This window comes from Gopherus evgoodei, chromosome 2 (assembly GCF_007399415.2).
Source record: "Gopherus evgoodei ecotype Sinaloan lineage chromosome 2, rGopEvg1_v1.p, whole genome shotgun sequence".
NCBI classification, from domain to species: Eukaryota; Metazoa; Chordata; order Testudines; family Testudinidae; genus Gopherus; species Gopherus evgoodei.
This window is the reverse complement of record NC_044323.1, coordinates 85,529,342-85,549,605: the sequence shown is the minus strand read 5'-3', so window position 1 is coordinate 85,549,605 and position 20,264 is coordinate 85,529,342. Positions and strand designations below refer to the sequence as shown.

Below are 20,264 nucleotides of genomic sequence, written 5' to 3'. Positions count from 1 at the left end.
GATGTAGACATGGCCCCAGATAATGTGAGCACTATGCAAGGCACAAACTATCTTATTTATACAGATAAAAGGGCAAGCACGTAACAAGATAACAAAGGAAGCAGAATCTGATAAGTTTACCTGGGCTAGGCATGCATATCTTATTTCCTTACTAACTATTACCGATCCTCTGTTATGTTTCGCCATTAGCACCCTTGTTTATGCCTAATGTTTCTTTTCCTGGCACCTGTATTTCAACATTACTTATTTCTGCTTAAAGGTACATACAACATTTCTTTAATCCATTCTTATTTTTACAATTTAATTCATTCTACTTTCACACAAGCTGGAAGGAGGTTACTAGTGGAGTTCCTCAGGGATCAGTTTTGAGACCAATCTTATTTAATCTTTTTATTCCTGACCTTGGCACAAAAAGTGGGAATGTGCTAATAAAGTTTGTGGATCACACAAAGCTGGGAGGTATTGCTAACACAGAGCAGGACCGGGATATCCTTCAGGAAGATCTGGATGACCTTGTAAACTGGAATAATAGTAATAGGATGAAATTTAATAGTGAAAAGTGCAAGGTCATGCATTTAGGGATTAATAACAAGAATTTTAGTTGTAAATTGGGGACACATCAGCTGGAATAACGGAGGAGGAGAAAGACCTCGGAGTATTGGTTGGTCACAGGATGACTATGAGTCGCCAATGTGATATGGCTGTTAAAAAAGCTAATGCAGTTTTAGGATGCATCAGGCGAGGTATTTCCAGCAAAGATAAGGAGGTGTTAGTACTGTTATAAAAGGCACTGGTGAGACCTCATCTGGAATACTGTCTGCAGTTCTGGTCTCCCATGTTTAAGAAGGATGAATTCAAACTGGTACAGGTTCAGAGACGGGCTACTAGGATGATCCGAGGAGTGGAAAACCTGTCTTATGAAAAGAGACTCAAAGAGCTTGGCTTGTTTAGCCTAACCAAAAGAAGGCTGCTCTTTATAAATATATTGGAGGGATAAATATTAGGGAGGGAGAAGAATTATTTAAGCTTAGTACCAATTTGGACACAAGAACAAATGGATATAAACTGGAAACTAGGAAGTTTAGACTTGAAATTAGACGAAGGTTTCTAACCATTAAAGGAGTGAAGTTATGGAACAGCCTTCCAAGGGAAATAGTGGGGGCGAAAGACATATCTAGCTTTAAGACTAAGGCCTGGTCCACACTACAGCGTTAAATCGATTTAAACAGCGTTAAATCGATTTAACGCTGTACCCATCCACACTACAAGGCACTTAAAATCGATCTTCAGGGGTCTTAAAATCGATTTCTGTACTCCTGCTCAACGAGAGGAGTAACCCTAAAATCGATATTACTATATCGATTTAGGGTTAGTGTGGACGGAAATCGAAGTCATTGGTCCCATTCTTTTACTGAGCTACCCAGAATGCACTGCTCCGGAAATCGATGGTAACCTGGGACCATGGACGCACACCACTGAAGTATTGTGCCCTAGTGTGGACGCGTAAAATCGATTTTATAAAACCTGTTTTATAAAATCGATTTTATTAATTTCGATTTTACTCTGTAGTGTGGACGTGGCCTAAACTTGATAAGTTTATGGAAGGGATGGTATGATGGGATAGCCTAATTTTGGCAATTCATTTGGCAATTGATCTTTGATTATCAGCAGGTAAGAATTCCCAGTGGTCTGTGATGGGATGTTAAATGGGATGGGATCTGAGTTTCTACAGAGAATTCTTTCCTGAGTGCTGGCTAGTGAGTCTTGCTCATATGCTTGGGGTTTAGGTGATCGCCATATTTGGTGTCGGGAAGGAATTTTTCTCCAGGGCAGATTGGCAGAGGCCCTGGGGGTTTTTCGCCTTCCTCTGCAGCATGGGGCATGGGTCACTTGCTGGAGGATTCTCTGCAGCTTGAGGTCTTCAAACCACAATGTGAGGACTTCAGTAACTCAGACATAGGTTAGGGGTTTGTTATAGAAATGGATGGGTGAGAGGAGGAGGTCAGACTAGATGATCATAATGGTCCCTTCTGACCTTAAAGTCTATGAGTAAAGTTACTGAATTTCTCTAGATTTTTTTTTTTGATTCCAGCCACCACCATTGCTTGAAATATATATTTCTGCAATAGTTTAAGGGCTTGTCTACACTACTGCACAGGGTTGATCTAAGACGGGGTTGGCAACCTACGGCATGCAAGCCGATTTTTAGCGGCACTCAGCTGCCTGCACGGTCCTGGCCCCCAGTCCCACTGCCCATCGCTCTCCCCTGCAGGGGCAGAAGGCAGAAGCTTGGTTCTGCGGCAGCCAAACTTCCCCCTCCCCCGCTTCTTCCCCCCCCGTGTGGTGCTTTCCTGCCCTCCCGCTCTCTGTCCTTATGCCAATCAGCTGATGGCCCTAGCGAGGGGGAGGGGGAAGCATGGCAGCGTGCACACAGCTCTGTATAGGAGACAGAGAGAGGTAGGGACGGGGCCTTGGGGAAGGGGGTGGAACAGGGCATATCCCTTCCAGCCCCCTGCCCTGAGCCGCTCAGGGCAAGGGGCTGGGAGCACCCCTATGGGACGAGCACCCCAACCCTCTGCCCTGCACCCCCCCACACACACTCAGCCTTCTGCCCTGCAGCCCCCATACCTCCAGCCCTCTGCTCTAACCCTTGAACCCTGCACACCCTCCAGCCTTTTGCCCTGCAGCCCCCATACCCCCAGCCCTCTGCCCTGACCCTTGAAACCCCCCCACATCCTCCAGCCTTCTGCCCTGAACCCTCCCACTCCAACACACACCCAGACCTTTGCCCTGCACCCCCACAGCCCCATTCCTCTGCCTTGACCCCACCCACACACTCAGCCCTCTGCCCTGCATGCCCTGAACCCTCCCACCCCAACACACACCCAGCCTTCTGCCCTGCATCCCCAGAGCCCCAGCCCTCTGCCCTGAACCCTCTGCCCTGACCCTTGATCCCCCCCCACCCAGCCTTCTGCCCTACACCCCAGCCTTCTGCCCTGAAACCCCTCTGCCCTGACCCCTGAACCCACTCCTGTCTGGGGTCCTGGTGGCAGGCCATGCTCACCCCCACTGCCGGCCTTGGTGAACAGAGCCCCAGGCTGGCAGCGAGCTGAGCAGGCTGGCGACGTAAGATCAGTATTTTAATTTAATTTTAAATGACACTTCTTAAACATTTTGAAAACGTTGTTTACTTTTACATACAATAGTTGAGTTATAAAATATAGACTTATAGAAAGAGACTGTCTAAAAACATTAATGTATTACCGGCATGTGAAACTTTAGTGAATAAATGAAGACTTGGCACACCACTTCTGAAAGGTTGCCGACCCCTGATCTAAGATACGCAACTTCAGCTGAAGTCAACGTACTTAGATCTACTTACTGCGGTAAGTTGACAGCTGACACTTTCCCGTCGACTCCACTTGCGCTTCTTGTTCTGGTGGAGTACCGGAGTTGACAGAAGAGCGCTTGTTTGATTTATCGTGTCTATCTTAGATGCACTAAATCGACCCCCGCTGGTTCAATCACTGCCCGCTGTATCGGCGGGCAGTGTAGAAACGCCCTACGTCTAGTCAAAAAACTGACATTTACTTGTGCCCTGTGCTGTGCCCCTTCTTTTTTCTGGTCTTCTGCTGGTAAGATACATCCTCATCAACTTTATGGTTGAAGACCTTCCTCTTATGCTGGCTAACCTTGTGTCTTCCCAAAGGCCCACATCCATTACTAAATACATTAATCCTCCCTTCCCACCCCAAATAATGCTAGGCAGTGCCCTCCCCAAAAATGAATTTATGCATTGGGGTAATGGGATCTTTGCAATGTAGAGCCCTGTATGAGCATCTCCTCTTCCCATGCATCTTACTCAAAAGTGCAGTAGCTGCTCAAACTGAAGAGGCAGCTGGCAATCTCCCCTCTTTCTAGTAGTAACAGTCATCCACCACTGTTGTATGCAGCATTGTTGTAACCGTCTTGGTCCCAGGATGTTAGAGAGACAAGGCGGGTACCTTTTATTCGACCAGCTTCGGTTGGTCAGAGAGATAAACTTGAGCTTGCACAGAGCTCTCCTTCAGGTCTGGGCTGAAGGAGAAACTGAAGAAGAACTGTGTAAGCTGGAAAGCTTGTCAATTTCCCCAGCAGCTGTGGGTCTAATAAAAGATATTGCCTCGCCCACCATGGCTAGTAGCAGCAGCAATAGCTTTGGCACAGTCTCTACAGAAATAGGAAGACATGACTGCAGAGATTTAACTTCAGTTTGTGTTTGAAGAGTTTTCCTCACATGTATAAAAAGGCTAGGGAGTCCTTTTCAAAGAGAGACAACATCATTAGCCCATGTGGTCCAGCACTTTCATCCATGTCTGAATTAAAGGATTTGGTTTATCAGTAACTCAACAGTATCATCAGCAAGCTACCACAGGTGAATGACACTATCTACTGGGAGACTTCAGCGCTAGAGAAGGCTCAGATCACGAGATGTGCCTGCTATGTCTTGGTCACCATAGAGGGGGCAAAACTGAACAAAAGTGCGCAAAGACTACTGGAGCTCTTTAGCCTTTGAGGACTGTTTATTACCAACACCTATTTCCAAAGTGTTCACTACTGGAAGGTCTTGTTGAGATATTCCACATCTGGACACTAGCACCAATTGGATTTAATTGCCACCCGCCGAAAACAGCTGGATGTTCTCCATGCTTGCAGTTTTCATAGTGCAGACTGTGACACAGACAGTGTGCTTGTATTCTGTAAATAAAATTTTCATTAAGGAAACTCCATTGTACCAGACAAAGCTGTTGCCCTTGCATTAACATCAATACACAAAAGACCGAAGGTCGTGTCTCCAATTTACTTTACTTTTCAAGGAAACTATGTAATTGATTGTATTTCCCTGAATGCAGATGCAGCATGGAACACTGAATTTAAAAAATCTATGTATCTGCAACCTTAGCTTTTGGAAAGGACTGTACTGCAGATAAAGTCTGGTTTGTGCATATTCTGGAGAAATGCTTCCAGTTATTAAAGCAAAGCTTGCAGCATATCTCCACCACAACATGAACCCCTCTCCTGAGACGCGCTAACCTCGGAATGGCCAAGAGCGCATTGCAACAAACAGCAAAGGCAATGTTCTCACTCAGACTGGCTTGATCTGTGCGAGAAGATACAAATGTTCTTTGAGAATGGAGATCTAAGAAGTATATATGATGGAATCAAGAAAACAAGAAGACTGCTTCATTGGAATCTCTTAATGCAGACCTCATCACTGACAGGAGCAAGGAGATGGAACTCTGGATAGAATAATATCACAAACTTTATTTACAGGAAACCGCTGCTTCAGAAGCAGCGCTATGTGCACAATGTCTTGCTTGCCTGCTGGAGAGAAGAAGTGGTACCATGGAACATGAAGAATGCCAACATCATAATGTTGTTTAAAAACAAAGGTAGTTGAAGTAATTGCAACAACTACAGAGGAAGTTCTCTTCCTTAGTGTTACTGGCAAGACATTCTCCTGGGTCATTTGCAAAAGAAGGCAAGTTCTTGCCAAATGCATATCTCCAGAGAGTCAGTGTGGCTTACATGTCAGTAGATCTACTCTAGATGTGGCCTTCACACTAAGGCAACTGCAAGAAAAGCATCAAGAACAAAGAAAACCTCTTTACGTGGCCTTCATATATCTTAAAGGCTTTTGACCTGGTCTGGAGAAATGGCCTTTTTCAGTTGCTATAGAGAATTGGTTGCGCCCCAGTCCTTCTCATTCTGGCATGAAGGCTGCGGTCTAGTATGATGGTGATCAGTCTGACTGCTTTAAAATCCAGAGTAGTCTGAAATGGGATGTTTTGGTATTTTGGAACCAGTGCTGTTCCATATAGTCTTCTCTCTGCTGCTTTGCTGTGCTTTCTAATTTAGTAGTGAGGTGTACAAAATGAGATGGAAAACTCTACATTGCATGTCTAAGAGAAAACTCAAAGTAAAACACCTGCTATAAGAGAACTTTTTGTGGATGATAGAGTGCTCATCGAACACAGCAAACAGGAGCTTCAAAAACTTTGCAATAGTTTTGTGCTAGCTTGTTCTGTGTTTGGAATAGCTATTGGTAAGGCTAAGATTTTTGTCTTGGGTATTTTTAGTAAAAATCATGGACAGAACATGGGCAATAAACAATAAATCACAGAAGCCAGCAGGTTTAAAACAAAAGGAATAGACAGCAGGTTTAAAACAAATAAAAGGAAGTTCTTCATGCAGCGCACAGTCAACTTGTGGAACTCCTTACCTGAGGAGGTTGTGAAGGCTAGGACTATAACAACGTTTAAAAGAGAACTGGGTAAATTCAGGGTGGTTAAGTTCAAAAATGGCTATTAGCCAGGATGGGTAAGGAATGGTGCCCCTAGCCTCTGTTTGTCAGAGGATGGAGATGGATGGCAGGAGAGTGATCACTTGATCATTGCCTGTTAGGTTCACTCCCTCTAGGGCACCTGGCTTTGGCCACTGTCGGTAGACAGATACAGGGCTAGATGGACCTTTTGGTCTGACCTGGTACGGCCGTTCCTATGTTGTTAAGCCTGAGCCCCAGGGGGGTAGTGGGGCTGAAGTCACAGAGGTCACGTAAAATCAAAGAATCTGTGACCTCCGGGACTGACTCGTAGCCTTTAGCCATTAGTTTTAAGATGAGAGTGATTCTGGTACAAGATGTGTTGACTGCATCAGAAGTTTCAATTGCTAACATCATGCTAGAAGTTGTATGCAAGTTCTCCTATTTAGGATTAAGTGTTTTGGTTAACTTATCTCTAGATGGAGAGTTTAATTCTTGCATTGGGAAGGCAACTATCACCATTTGGCCAACTGACCAAGAATTGTGAGATAACAAAAAAAAAACCTAACACCGAACACCAAAAGATAAGGGTTTACCAGATGTGCGTTTTGAGCACGCTGCTGTGTGATTGCAAGACCTGGGTTTCCTAGAGCAGTCATGAGAGAAGGCTAAACATCTTCTACATCTACTGTCTTCACCATGTTCTAACTGTGAAGTGGGAAACCCAGGTTCCTGAAATCAAAATAGTTGAGGGAAAAAAACCTGTCAAGTCATTAGCTCTTTAGATTACTCTTTACTCCATTAGCATAGTCATCTGCACTGGGTGGAATATGGACGCATTCCAAAGGATCTCCTGTATGGAGAACTTGCAGGTGCTCTAATGCCACTGGGCTGACCTAGGTTCAGGTTCAGATGTTTGCCAGAGGGACTTGAAAACGTTCAACAGTGACATGTCAAGTTGGGAAGATGCAGCTAGCAACAGGCCACACTGGGAGGCTGTGCTATGTCAGGGAGTCAGAGACTGAAAAGAGTTGGTTGAGAGAGGAAAACAAAGAAAGTGAAGAAGAAAGTGAAGCAGGCCTCAAGCACTAGTAGTGCGCTGGCTTCATCTTCTGGCTCTGCACCTGCCCTGTTTGTGGCAAGGACCTTTGCTAAATAATTTGACTTTTTAGCCACTTGCAATTCTGCAATGTGACACATGGTCACTGAACTGCTTTGGCACCTACACCATCATCTTTCAAGAGGGAGAATTGCAACACAGAGTTTATAGATGTTGATAGCACTCAGTTGGGAAAGATTACAAGTTGCTTTCAGTGAGTAGGTTTTTTTTTTTTTATTTTAAGCCTTTGTCATTGCGTATCAGGATAGAGCATAGAATGAAAATATCCAGAGAAGGGCAACAAAAACTGGGTTTACACACAATGGACGTTTAAAAAGGCTAGAGTTAACTAGATTAGAGAGAAGAGCCAGAAGAGAAACTTTTAAGGTTTGAGTGTTCTGGTCTTGCAGTAGGGAGACTATAGTTAAGGTTGTGTCAGACTTATGTTTTACAGGGTCTATAACTCAGTGTTTCACCTTAATGAATGTATGTGTGAAGTGCTCACTATTGTGTGTTTGCATGTTACATTTTTAGAAAACTTGGGAAAACAGGAGCACTAGAAAAGCCTTTTTTTCTACGCAGTGAACATTTGGTGCTCCCTGGTCTCAGGAGGAATGGGAATGAAAGTAGAGACTGACGCTGCACGTAAACCACATCCCTTACGGGTGTAGCTTGCAGCGCTGGGAGTCGCGTTCCCAGCTCTGCAGCACTGATTACACTGAGGCTTTACAGTGCTGTATCTTGCAGCGCTCAGGGGGGTGTTTTTTCACACCCCTGAGTGCGAAAGTTGCAGCGCTGTAAAGTGCCAGTGTAGCCAGGGCCTGAGTTTTGTTAAGTTCCTGCTGTGCTCCTCTGGGTTTGTATTAGTGTATGTTACATTGTTTGCTTTCCTCAGAAAGGGTTACCTGAATATAAGATGAAAAATTCCAGCTCCTTGTAATGTATAGTGTTTAGATGTTGCTTTCAATTTAAGAGGTATTGCTTTCTGAATATATACCTTTTTTAAAAAGTGGGAAATCATAGATTTGAGTCACTAATCAGTTTTCTTTCACGCAGTTTAAAAATATCATTTCAAAATTACAGTAAAACTACAGTTGTATTAAAAAAACAGGTGTTTGAGTACAGTTTATTTTCAATATGGGTTGGCATGGCACTGATTGGCGAAATGTGGAGCTTCACAAAGATAAAGATAACAATGATAAATTGAAGACGACAGATGTGTAGGTGCTTTATTATTTAAATAGCAATATAAAATGGTTTGTATAAAAAACTAAGGAAATTTGGATAAAAAGCTGTTTAGCCATTGGAACGAGTTACTTAAGGATGCCATGAATTCTGCATCATTTCAGTCTTTAAATTAAGCCAGATGTCTTGCTAAAAGATACACTCTAGATCAAACAAAATTTTGAGCTTGGTGCAGAAATGCTGGGTGCGGTTCTGTGGCCTGAATTATGCAGAAGGTAAGGCTAGATCATAATCTCTTTTAGCCTTATCTTTTTTTTAGCTCAGAAACTGAAGTTGGCACAGAAGTAGCAGTGTAACTCACTGTGATCTAAAATCTACTATGGGTATCTGATGACTTCCGGGTGGAGTTCCAGGAGTTGGATGTGAACAAAAAAGCGCTAGATGACTTGGTAACTGCTTAATTGAGAGACAGCAAGTATCTCAATCATACTGCCAAACTGTGATCAACAGACTCTTGACAGAGAGCTGCTGGCAGAGCCTTCTATATGTTAGCTCCTTTGACTTTGAAGAGGTTGTCTGAGACCATTGGATAGGAGAGGAGGAGTCTGCTACGGAACACATTTAGGTTATGAACACAGTACTGGGAATCAGCCTAGCAAGATTGTTAGGGGGCTTATTCCTTCACTCTCCTACTTCCTTGGTCCTTCTTGCATGAACAGAGAGCAACAATACCCGAAGTCCAAAGGCACAAACAATTGGATGTTTATTGGGGTGAACTTCCAGCAAGCATGATTCCAGTTTCCTTCCTTGGTGTCCTCCTTCCCAGCTCTGACACCATAGAGCCGTGCCTATGTCCGTGTTCCTGTTGCCATCCCCTATTTCCATTCCCCCTTTAGCAAAACATGATCCCAATTCCCCCATCCCCAGTCCCTGTTCCCATTCCCCCCTGCTTTCTGATTGACTGCAGACTATATAGTAAAACCTACATTTTGCTTAGCTATTTCTTAACCAATCATTTTACTGAAATTTAACTAACCAATCCTAACATACTGTAACATGGTTATTTAACCAATTATATTTCATTACCTTCATTGGTTTACACCCAACAAAATTAATTATACAGCAGACAGAAACAATCACAGAACCAGACAGGGACCATGCAAATAAACATACAAAACAATACAGAAGTGAGTATTTTACAACTACGTCTATACAGACATAAGTAAGGGTTTTTCAGCTGTGTCTATTGGTAAGTGAGTTCTAGCCAGACAGGATGTGATCAAACTAAGTTTCCTTTTACATCTTCTAGGCTCTTCCCTTTCTCTGGAGGTGATAGGAATATCAGGACAGGATTGTATTCCTAATAGCCCAATAGCACCTTATTTCAATGTGACTAGTTTGGAATGTGAGGAGGTGACCATACACTTCCCAGCTTATGGCTGCCTAACTACATCTTAGCTGAAGGCCTTAGCCTGTCACAGTAAGAGACGGCCATTCCACAGACAATGATCTTTGATTCTTTCTTTTATACCTCTATAACTAGCTAAGTGATAAGAATACACCTAAATTCTTAAAGTATAGGTCTTTGCAGACAGGCCTGAATATCTATATACTAACAAAGATAACTTGCATAGTTTTGGTCTAGCAGTTCATCCAGGAGGTTGCTGCATAACCTTAAAACCCTGTTGTGATGCTGCCTTTTAATCAAATTTAAGTTGCAATTTGGAAACACAGCTAATCAAAGTTTTTACAGGTCTGATATTGATTTCCATTACAGCTTTTTGAATTCAGCACTTGAAGATAGTCATATTGATTTTATTAAATAGTATTAAGGGTGCTTGTGCTTAATATTGTGCCTTCTTGTACCCGGATTCTTGTGGATGATACAACCTTAATTTAATAATATGTTTTGTGATTCTGTACAGATTTCAATAATTGTTATGCCTGGAAATATAAAGTTGAGGGAACTACTAAAAAGGGCATGCATAATTAGAAGAAAACTTCATCTAAAAACCATTTCCAGGCTAGCTTTTTGAGCTGGGGTAAAATGTTCTATTTCTGAAGTGTTACCTGCACACATTAGGGCTCCCAACCTTTTCCCAGTCCGTAGGGCTCCAGGCATAACCCAGTTAATTTAGGAGCCCCCATCTTTTTTCCCAAATCGTAGGGCTTCAGGTGAAAAGCATCTGTCCTTACCCAATTCGTATGGCCCAGGGTGCAACTATCTTGGTCAATTTAAGTATCCACACCCTTTCCCAATACATAGGGCTCCAGGTGTATACTGCTTCTGCAGGTGTGCAGGACCTTTTACATAACCTCTATTTATTAACTGTCACGAAAACAGACGGCACACGCTACACATACAGTGCCTCCCACTCCCAATAAGACAGATGAACTTTTCTTGATGGGCAGTCAGGATCAGGTCCATCTGGGGGACTCCAGTTTCTGCACAGTATCATTGGCAGAATGATGAAGTCTGACAGCTCTGATCTTTGGGGCTGTATCCTGGAGTTGGTTCCCAAAGAACTTCCTTTTGGACCTCAGTTTATATAGTGAAATTTGAGTCCTGTTTAGCTCTACCGTAACCAATCATTATACTAAAATTTTACTAACCAATCCTAACATAGTGTAACAAAATTCTCTAACCAATCCTACCCCACCACCTTAATTAATTTATGCCTAGCAAAATTAATTATGTAACAGACAAACAATTAAAGAACCAGGCAGAGACCATACAGATGAACAATAGGGAAGTGAGGACCCTAATGACAAAACAATAAAGAAATGAGGATTTCACAACCGTTGCCGTGATTTCTTTGACAGACAGGATGCTATCAAACTAATTTTCCTTTAAACCATCTTAAGATCTGTTTCTTTGGGCTTGGCTACATTCACACTTTACAGCGCTGCAACTGGGGTGTGAAAAAACACCCCCCCTGAGCGCTGCAAGATACAGCGCTGTAAAGCGTCAGTGTAATCAGGGCAGCAGCGCTGGGAGCGCGGCTCCCAGCGCTGCACGCTACACCCGTAAGGGATGTGGTTTACATGCAGTGCTGGGAGAGCTCTCTCCCAGCGCTGCCGCTCTGACTACACTCACACTTCAAAGCGCTGCCGTGGCAGCGCTCCGAAATTCCAAATGTAGCCATACCCTTAGTCTGGTGATAGTGGGTACTATTAGGACAGGGTCTCCTCCTTCACAGCGTGATAATACATTGTTTTAATGTAATTTAGATAAAATGTGAGGATGAGACTTCCTGCTTCTCAGCTAATGGCTGCTGCTTGGCTGCTCTTTTAATCTGGCTGCAGACAAAGGCCTTAGGCTCTAGGCTTTACAGTATGGCTGCAGACAAAGGCCTTATCCTTACACATCCTGCCTCAATAATATAGGCTGAGAAGCCTTTGTCTGACATTCTTTTTGAAGATCAAACTGAAGTAATGTATATGGTTGGCAAGAAGGGAAATATCTGTAGCATTCTGCTTCTTAATTCCAGTCCAACAGATTGTTCTTAAACATGTGTGACAGAAAACCGATTAGCAACTCATTTAAAATAATTATTTTTGAAAAATCTTTCTTTAAAATATTTTGGACTTGTGTTCAGTCATGTCTTGATTTTTGAAGTCGAGAAATCTTAATTCTGCTTTAAGAAACGTTTCTAATAAATGTTAGTCTTAAATTGATTAATATATATATATATTTTTTGTCCTGTAGTTCTTCTAGCATTGATTGATCGAATGGGAGATGCCAAAGACCAAGTTCGAGAGCAAGCCCAGACTCTTATATTGAAATTAATGGACCAGGTTTCACCACCAATGGTATGACCACTTCTGGAAATTCAAAGTTAGGCTCTGATCTTACAAACATTTACATGTGATCTTAACTTGAAACACAAGTCATTCCAGTGAAGTCAGTTGTTAAGTGTGTGTGCAAGTTTTAGTTGGATCATTGTTTTAATATGTAATCTATATTGGACTGTTTTGCTTTAGCTGAAGATATAACTCTGACACTAAGCATACTGTTTTTACATTATATATGTATTATGTATAAATCAAAAGCGGATCTTTTCATGTCAAGATGGCAGAAGTATTTAAATTAAACATGGTTGAAATTCCAGATGGGCTTGAATTTTAATTAATACAATGGAAATAAGCTTGACCCTCAACTTTCCCAAAATCAAATTAATTAAAAACCTAGGGTGAATAATACATCCACATCCACATAATGATAATCTTGTGGTTGACACTGGATCACAGCTCAGAAAATCTGGGTTACTGGATCTGTCACATAATTCCTGCCTGACCTTGGGCAAAGCAGTTAATCTCCCTGAGCTTCAGTTCCCCAGTATAAAATGAGTTAAAAATACTTTCCATCTTTTGTCTGTCTTGTTGTTAAGCTATGTCTACAATGCGCACCTTACAGTGGCACGGCTATGTCGCTACAGCCATGTCATTGTAAGGTACACAGTGTAGCCGCTCTTTGTCGGCAGGAGAGCTCTCTCTCTCCGTTGATAAAATAAAATGGCCCCCAACAAGGGGCGGTAGTTTTGTTGGTGGGAGAGCATCACCCACTGACAGAGCACTGTCTACACACGTGCTTTTCATCAGTCAAACTTTTGTTGGTCGGGATGTGTGTGTGGTTTTTTTCACACCCCTGAGCGACAAAAGGGCTACAGACGGAAGTGTAGTGTAGACATAGCCTTAGACTGTCTCTTATTATGTGTTTGTGCAGTGCCTAGCACAACGGGACTCTGTTTATGGTTGGGTCTTCTAGGTGGTTCTGTAAGACTCCTATTAATGTAAGTCTGAAAAATGGAAGATTGCCTAATTGGATCTGTTGCTTAAGCAGTATAATTGAGGCGTCTTGGAACAGGGAGAGAGAGCTCAGTGGTTTGAGCATTGGCCTGCTAAACCCAGGGTTGTGAGTTCAATCCTTGAGGGAGGTATTTAGAGAACTGAGGTACAAATCTGTCTGGGGATTGGTCCTGCTTTGAGCAGGGGGTTGGACTAGGTGACCTCCTGAGGTCCCTTCCAACCCTGATAGTTTATGATTCTGTGATGAATAGTAATGCTATTGTTACTCAGCTATTACTAATTCCCTCGCAAGGAAGCCCTCTTTCTAAGTTTAGATATGGAAAATAATAGGGAGACTTTTAGTTTTGTAAACCAGAGCAAGGTACTTTAAACCGCTAAAACCTGTGTATGTTTGTTCAGAGATGTGGGAATGAATGTGCAGGGAGCTTGAATCTATAAACTTCGTCCACAGCTAGAAAGAACTTTTGAAAAATTGTTTGTGTTACAAAAAGTATTCTAATGTGATTTAAGCAACCCTAAAAATACACAGTTATCTCTCCTGAACTCCTTCCGTCCCCTGTCCTCAACCAAAAAGGATTTGGTCGCATGGGTTTCTTACTGAGCATTTTATTGCTTCTGTAATAGCCTATTCCTAGGGAACAGTTGAATTGCTTGCTGGTAAACTCCCTTTTCTTACACTGAGATGTTGAGGATGCTTGTTTCTGAAAAGTAAATAAAATACACAAAACCCAAAGGCAATAAAATAGAGAACAAAACATGAGAAAGATATAGTAGCATAATTATAAAAATACAGCAAGTAAATGCATGGATGTGGCAAGCCAAATATGAGAACCAGATGCTAACTATTGCTAGAGCAGATTTCTCAGAGACCCATGTGATTGTCTCTTTTTGAAGGGATGGGTGGTAGTGGGGGGGAAAGGGGGTAGTTTAAGTAATCCTAAATTTCTGTTTGAAGATGTTTGTTTTACTACCCACAATCTCTTGTTACTTCTGTGCCTATTTCTTGTCTCTCTGTCTGGCAAGATGAGTTCCTTATTTTCTCTTTTTTACCTCACAAGATGGGCTAATTGGAGATGCATGTTTTCTTTCTTGCCAGCCTATGCTTTATTGTTCATCTGTGCTGTTTTTGCAAGCAATACTGCTTGTCTTCTCTAGTTTGTTCTCTTTACAATTTATACATTGTAAAATGTAAGATTTTTCAAGCAAAAATTGATTTAAAATTTTTGATTACTATAATCTTTTTAAAACTACTCTAAAATGTGCTACATAATTATGAACAAGGATGTTATCTAGTATTTAGTACTTCTTACCCTACGTCTTTTTGATTAGCATTGTTGCTTTCAGTCTTTTTCAGTAAGACAATACAATTTTAATAGTTTACATACGTATACTATAGTGTACTGTTTGGTGTAACTATGCTACATCAGAACTGCGGTACTTGGAGAGGCTAAATTATAGAATGCTGCATACACTAAAAAATATGCTATTCCTCAGGCAGTGTGCAGCTGTTGCTAGGTTACATTATTCTCAGATGCGTGCTCAATGATAGCAGCATTGCAGCTGAAGGGGCTTGCAGTTTGAGTCCATGTACTTGCTTTTAAATATCACTGGAATTCCAGAGTTTTGTAAGCTCCAAGTTGCAGCATTAACTGTGTGATACAGAGCTCCAGAAGTACTGGGAAACAGAGAATTAAAAAAGATAAAACGAGAAGGGGATGAATAAAAACAGACAAGACACTGAAAAATGACATGCAGGAAAGCAAATGAGGGATTGTTTAGTGTAAGAAATAAAAGAAATGGCAAGAGATCAACACAGAAGCATACTGAGAAGCAGAAACCAATGAAATTGGAGTGCAAATAGAACCAGGATAAATGAATGGGAAAAAAATTAAAATATAAAATGAAAGAATACAGAAGAAATTTAATGCAGGAGTAGAAGTATGAGGGCTTGGCTACACTGGAGAGTTACAGTGCTGGTGGTGGCTTTACAGCGCTGTAACTTACTCCCCGTCCACACTGGTAAGGCTCATACAGTGCTGTATCTCCCTGGCTACAGCGCTGGCTGTACTCCACCTTGGCCTGGGGAATAATGACTGTAGCGCTGCTCTTGCAGCGCTGGGGTTCCAGTGTAAACAGTGATTAATCTTACAATGCCGTACTGACCTCTGGAACATTCCCATAATGCTTTTTAAGTAAAGATAACGCCCTTTGTTTTGTTGTGAACTCAGGGCTCCCGGAGCTGCTTATCTAAAAGACGAACACATCTACTGTTTGCTCCAGCAGAGGCAGGCAGGGGGATTCCTTTGGAATGTCCACAGCTAGTGTTTGCTTGAGGAGAGAAGCAACCCGGAGAGGGGGAGAGGGGCGTCCATTTTGGAGTAGCTGCTTATCTGGTCTGAAGGCTATTTGCATTTAGTGAATGAGAGAGGGGTAGGGGAAGGGGTCGAAACTTTTAAAATGATTGAAGGTTGGTGCTGTGTATCTTCAGGTCCTTAGAACTTGCAAGGCAGGGTGCTGACACAGTGTCAGCTCCAAAAATCCACTCTCTCTGTCTCCCTCAGGCTCCCTGTCACATTCCACCCCACCCCCCTCTTTTGAAAAGCATGTTGCAGCCACTTGAACGCTGGGATAGCTGCCCATAATGTACCACTCACAACACCGCTGCAAATGTGGCCAAGCTGCAGTGCTGCTAGCTGTCAGTGTGGCCACACTGCAGCGCTTTCTCTACACAGCTGTATGAAAACAGCTTTAAGGGCTTGTCTACATCACAAAGTTGCAGCGCTGGTGAGGGGGTTACAGCGCTGCAACTTGGAGGTGTACACATCTGCAGGGCATCACCAGCGCTGCAACTCCCTGTTTGCAGCGCTGGCCGTACTCCCGTTTTGTCTTGGGTGTAGAGGATCCAGCGCTGGTGATCCAGCGCTGGTAATCAAGTGTAGACACTTACCAGCGCTTTTCTTGACCTCCGTGGAATAAGCAGGTATCCCAGCATACCTGAGGAAGCCTCTCTGGTAATCAAGCAGGTCTCCTTCCCTGGTTTGCTCTCACGTTCCCCGAACCCCCGAGCAAGCAGGTCTCCTTCCCTGCGGTTTGCAGGGGGGTTCAGGGAACGCGAGAGCAAACCGCGGGGAAGCTGGTCTCCTTCCCCGGTTTGCTCTTGCGTTCCCCGGACCCCCGTGCAAGCAAGTCTCCTTCCCTGCGGTTTGCTCTCGCGTTCCCCGAACCCCCGAGCAAGCAGGTCTCCTTCCCTGCGGTTTGCTCTCGCGTTCCCCGAACCCCCGTGCAAGCAGGTCTCCTTCCCTGCGGTTTGCTGGGTGGCTCCGGGAACGCGAGAGCAAACCGCGGGGAAGCTGGTCTCCTTCCCCGGTTTGCTCTCGCGTTCCCCGAACCCCCCTTGAAGCCGCCCAACAGCGCTGCAGTGTGGCCACATCTAACACCACTTGCAGCGCTGGTTGCTGTAAGTGTGGCCACTCTCCAGCGCTGGCCCTATACAGCTGTACTAATACAGCTGTGACAACCAGCGCTGCAAAATTGTAGATGTAGACATACCCTAACTCCCAGTGCTGTACAGCTGCAAGTATAGCTAAACCCTGAGGCCATGGCTACACTTACAGTTCTGCAGCTCTGGTAGTTACAGCTGTGTTCGTACAGCTGTGTAGGGCCAGCGCTGCAGTGTGGCCACACTGACAGCTACCAGCGCTGCAGTGTGGCCACATTTGCAGCACTTGCAGCGCTGTTGGGCGTGGTGCATTGTGGGCAGCTATCCCACAGAGCACCTCGTCCCATTTTGGCGCTGTGGCTTGTGGGAAGGGGACGGAAGGGTGCGGGTCTTTCCGCTTCCTGTTCCAACGCCCCGTGGTGCTTTGCTACACATTCCAAGCAGTTTGGCAGCATTGTGAGTCTGCAGCGTGATTTCTGTTACAAATGGAGCCCCAGCTGCTGAGGACCTTGCTGACGAATGTTGCCAGCACATCACGCATAGCAGTGGAGCTATTCCTTCAGCTGCAAAGTGACAGTGAGGAGTCAGACGATGATATTGATTCGCTTGACGCTGAAGACAGTAAATTGCTTGTGGCAGTAACAGACGTGCTCAGCACCGTGGAACGGCACCTTTGGGCTCGGGAAACGAGCACTGAGTGGTGGGATCACATCGTCCTGCAAGCCTGGGATGACGAGCAGTGGCTGCAGAACTTTTGGATGAGAAAAGCCACTTTCATGGGACTGTGTGCTGAGCTCGCCCCTACCCTGCGGTGCAGGGACACGAGATTGAGAGCTGCCCTGCCAGTGGAGAAGCGGGTGGCTATTGCAATCTGGAAGCTGGCAACTCCAGACAGCTACCGATCGGTGGCGAACCAATTTGGAGTGGGAAAGTCCACCGTTGGAATAGTGCTGATGCAAGTTTGTGCAGCCATTAATCGCACCCTGCTAAGAGGAACTGTGACTCTGGGGAACGTGCAGGACATTGTGGATGGCTTTGCACAAATGGGTTTCCCTAACTGTGGAGGGGCAATAGATGGGATGCATATTCCTATTCTGGCATCACCCCACCTGGCATCAGAGTACATTAATCGCAAGGGGTATTTCTCCGTGGTTCTCCGAGCGCTTGTGGATCACCGTGGGCGTTTCACTGACATTTACTCAGGATGGCCTGGAAAGGTGCATGATGCACGCATCTTTCGGAACAGTGCCCTGTTCAGGAAGCTGATGGCTGGGACTTTTTTCCCAGACCACAAGATCACAGTAGGGGACGTCGAAATGCCCACTGTGATCCTTGGAGACCCCGCTTACCCCTTAATGCCATGGCTCATGAAACCGTATACAGGGAAGCTTGACAGGAGCAAGGACCGGTTCAACTACAGGCTGAGCCGGTGCAGAATGACTGTGGAGTGTGCTTTTGGCCGTTTGAAAGCCCACTGGCATTGTCTTTATGGGAAGCTAGATTTGGGGGAAAGCAGCATCTCCGCTGTTATATCCGCGTGCTGTACCCTCCATAATATTTGTGAAGGGAAGGGTGAAAGATTCAGTGAGGAATGGACCTCCGAAGTTCGACGCCTACAGGCTGAATTTGCACAGCCAGAGAGCAGGGCTACTAGAGAGGCCCAGCAAAGGGCTTCAAGGATTAGGGATGCCTTAAGGGAGCAATTTGATGCTGAGAGCCAACAGTAATGTTTGGTGCCTTTGCTGTCTCGTTTTTTCCTTGGGGTACAGTATTTACCACTTTCTGCAATAATAAAAACTATTGTAAAAGCCATGAAATCCTTTATTCAAAATACAGTACATAAAAGGGCAGGGGGATAGGGTGGTGGACTGTACATTCAGAGGTTTGAATATGTCCTGTTTGGATTGCTCTTCAATGTCTACTGTACTTCAGGATTAATATGCTGCAGCGTCATGGAGGTGGAGTGCACAGGGTAAGGATTGTAGTTATCAGGGCTGGTAGGTGATCGTACAGGTTTTGGGGGCAACTGGGGGTAGTAAGAAACAGGCTGCTGGAAAAGGGTGTTTTGTGCAAATACTGGGGAACAAGAAAGAGAGCTTTGGGAGGGGTTTGGGTTACCATGGTACAGATCTGCCTGCATGGCTACGAGAGACTGGAAAGAGTCAGTTTGGCGAGCCAGGAGGCTTATCAACTGCTTCGAGGTTTTTCTGGTAGCCGATCAGCTGAGCCCAGGCCAGTGGAGTGTGAAACGATTACCAGAGTGGCTGAAAAGATATGCTGGGATACCTCCTTATACCCCGGAGGCCAATAAAAGCGCTGTTGGTGTCCACACCTGATGACCAGCGCTGCATCACCAGCACTGGGATCGCTATACCCGAGGCAGACCAGGTGTACAGCCAGCGCTGCAACCAGGGAGTTGCAGCGCTGGCTGTGCTTTGCAAGTGTGGCCACATCCTGAGTTGCAGCGCTGTAACCCCCTACCAGCGCTGCAACTCTCCAGTGTAGCCAAGCCCTGAGTACTGGAAGAGACTAAAAACTGGGAATAGAAGGAGATTTTGATAGGGAAATAAGTAAACTATTGGACAAAATGAATAAAGAAAAACCTTTAAGTCATAATAGTAAATTTTAAAGTTTTGCTTTGGTTTTGCAGTTGAATTACAAAAGGAAAAATGTTTCAAAATATATAGAATTAGGAGAATGAAATATTGGGAGTGTATAAAGATAAACTGTTTTAGAAATGTTTCTAGTGTGAGATATTTTCTGTTGCTTAATGTAAATAATCCAATGATGGGGAGAAGTGGGCGGAGTTGGTTAGTGTTCCATGCTGTAAAGCCTGTTTTACCCCCCCCCCATTTTTGTTCAAAACATTCCTCCATTTTACAAAACAAAACTTCAACAGAAACTATTGATATAAAAATATTCTGAAGTTTTGATTTCATTATAGAAGGTGAACAGAATTGCGTTGTGCTATGAGTAATTCAAAGCAATTGTTTTTGTTTTAATAGTGTATTTGGGACCGTCTTGCTGTTGGCTTTAAACATAAGAACTACCGATCCCGAGAAGGAGTGTGTTTGTGTCTCGTTGCAACCTTAAATATGTGAGCATCTTGTTTTTATGGAGACATAAAATATTATAATTAGTACTCTATCCTGCTTATTTCTGAATGACTTTTCCATCTGAATTTAATATTTTAAGATGCTTGATGCATTTAAAAAATGCTCTTACTAAATTGACTCGTCCAGGCTTTCTGGAGTTAGCTGAAAGAATGTTCTTTTGGCACGCACGTGTGTGTACACACACACACACTTTCATGTGTGTAACCAGTGTGCCAAGAGTTGGGGATCCATGAAAATGTTTACTTTAGCGATGCTAAGCTACAAAATAAAACTTCTGTTTTAGTGTGGAAAAAGTGTTTTTCTCTTGATTGATTT

General features: G+C 43.9%; 1 protein-coding gene across 25 annotated transcripts in view; it reads left to right on the top strand.

Moving 5' to 3' along the window:
- The window catches only part of CLASP2 (cytoplasmic linker associated protein 2), a 292,183-nt gene that overhangs the window by 20,219 nt on the left and 251,700 nt on the right, over positions 1–20,264 (top strand). For all 25 annotated transcript variants that reach the window (XM_030551253.1, XM_030551246.1, XM_030551236.1 and 22 more), the window contains 2 exons: positions 12,295–12,398; positions 19,839–19,930. In XM_030551253.1, coding sequence (XP_030407113.1) covers positions 12,295–12,398; positions 19,839–19,930 — 196 coding nt within the window. The remainder of the gene's footprint in view (positions 1–12,294; positions 12,399–19,838; positions 19,931–20,264) is intronic.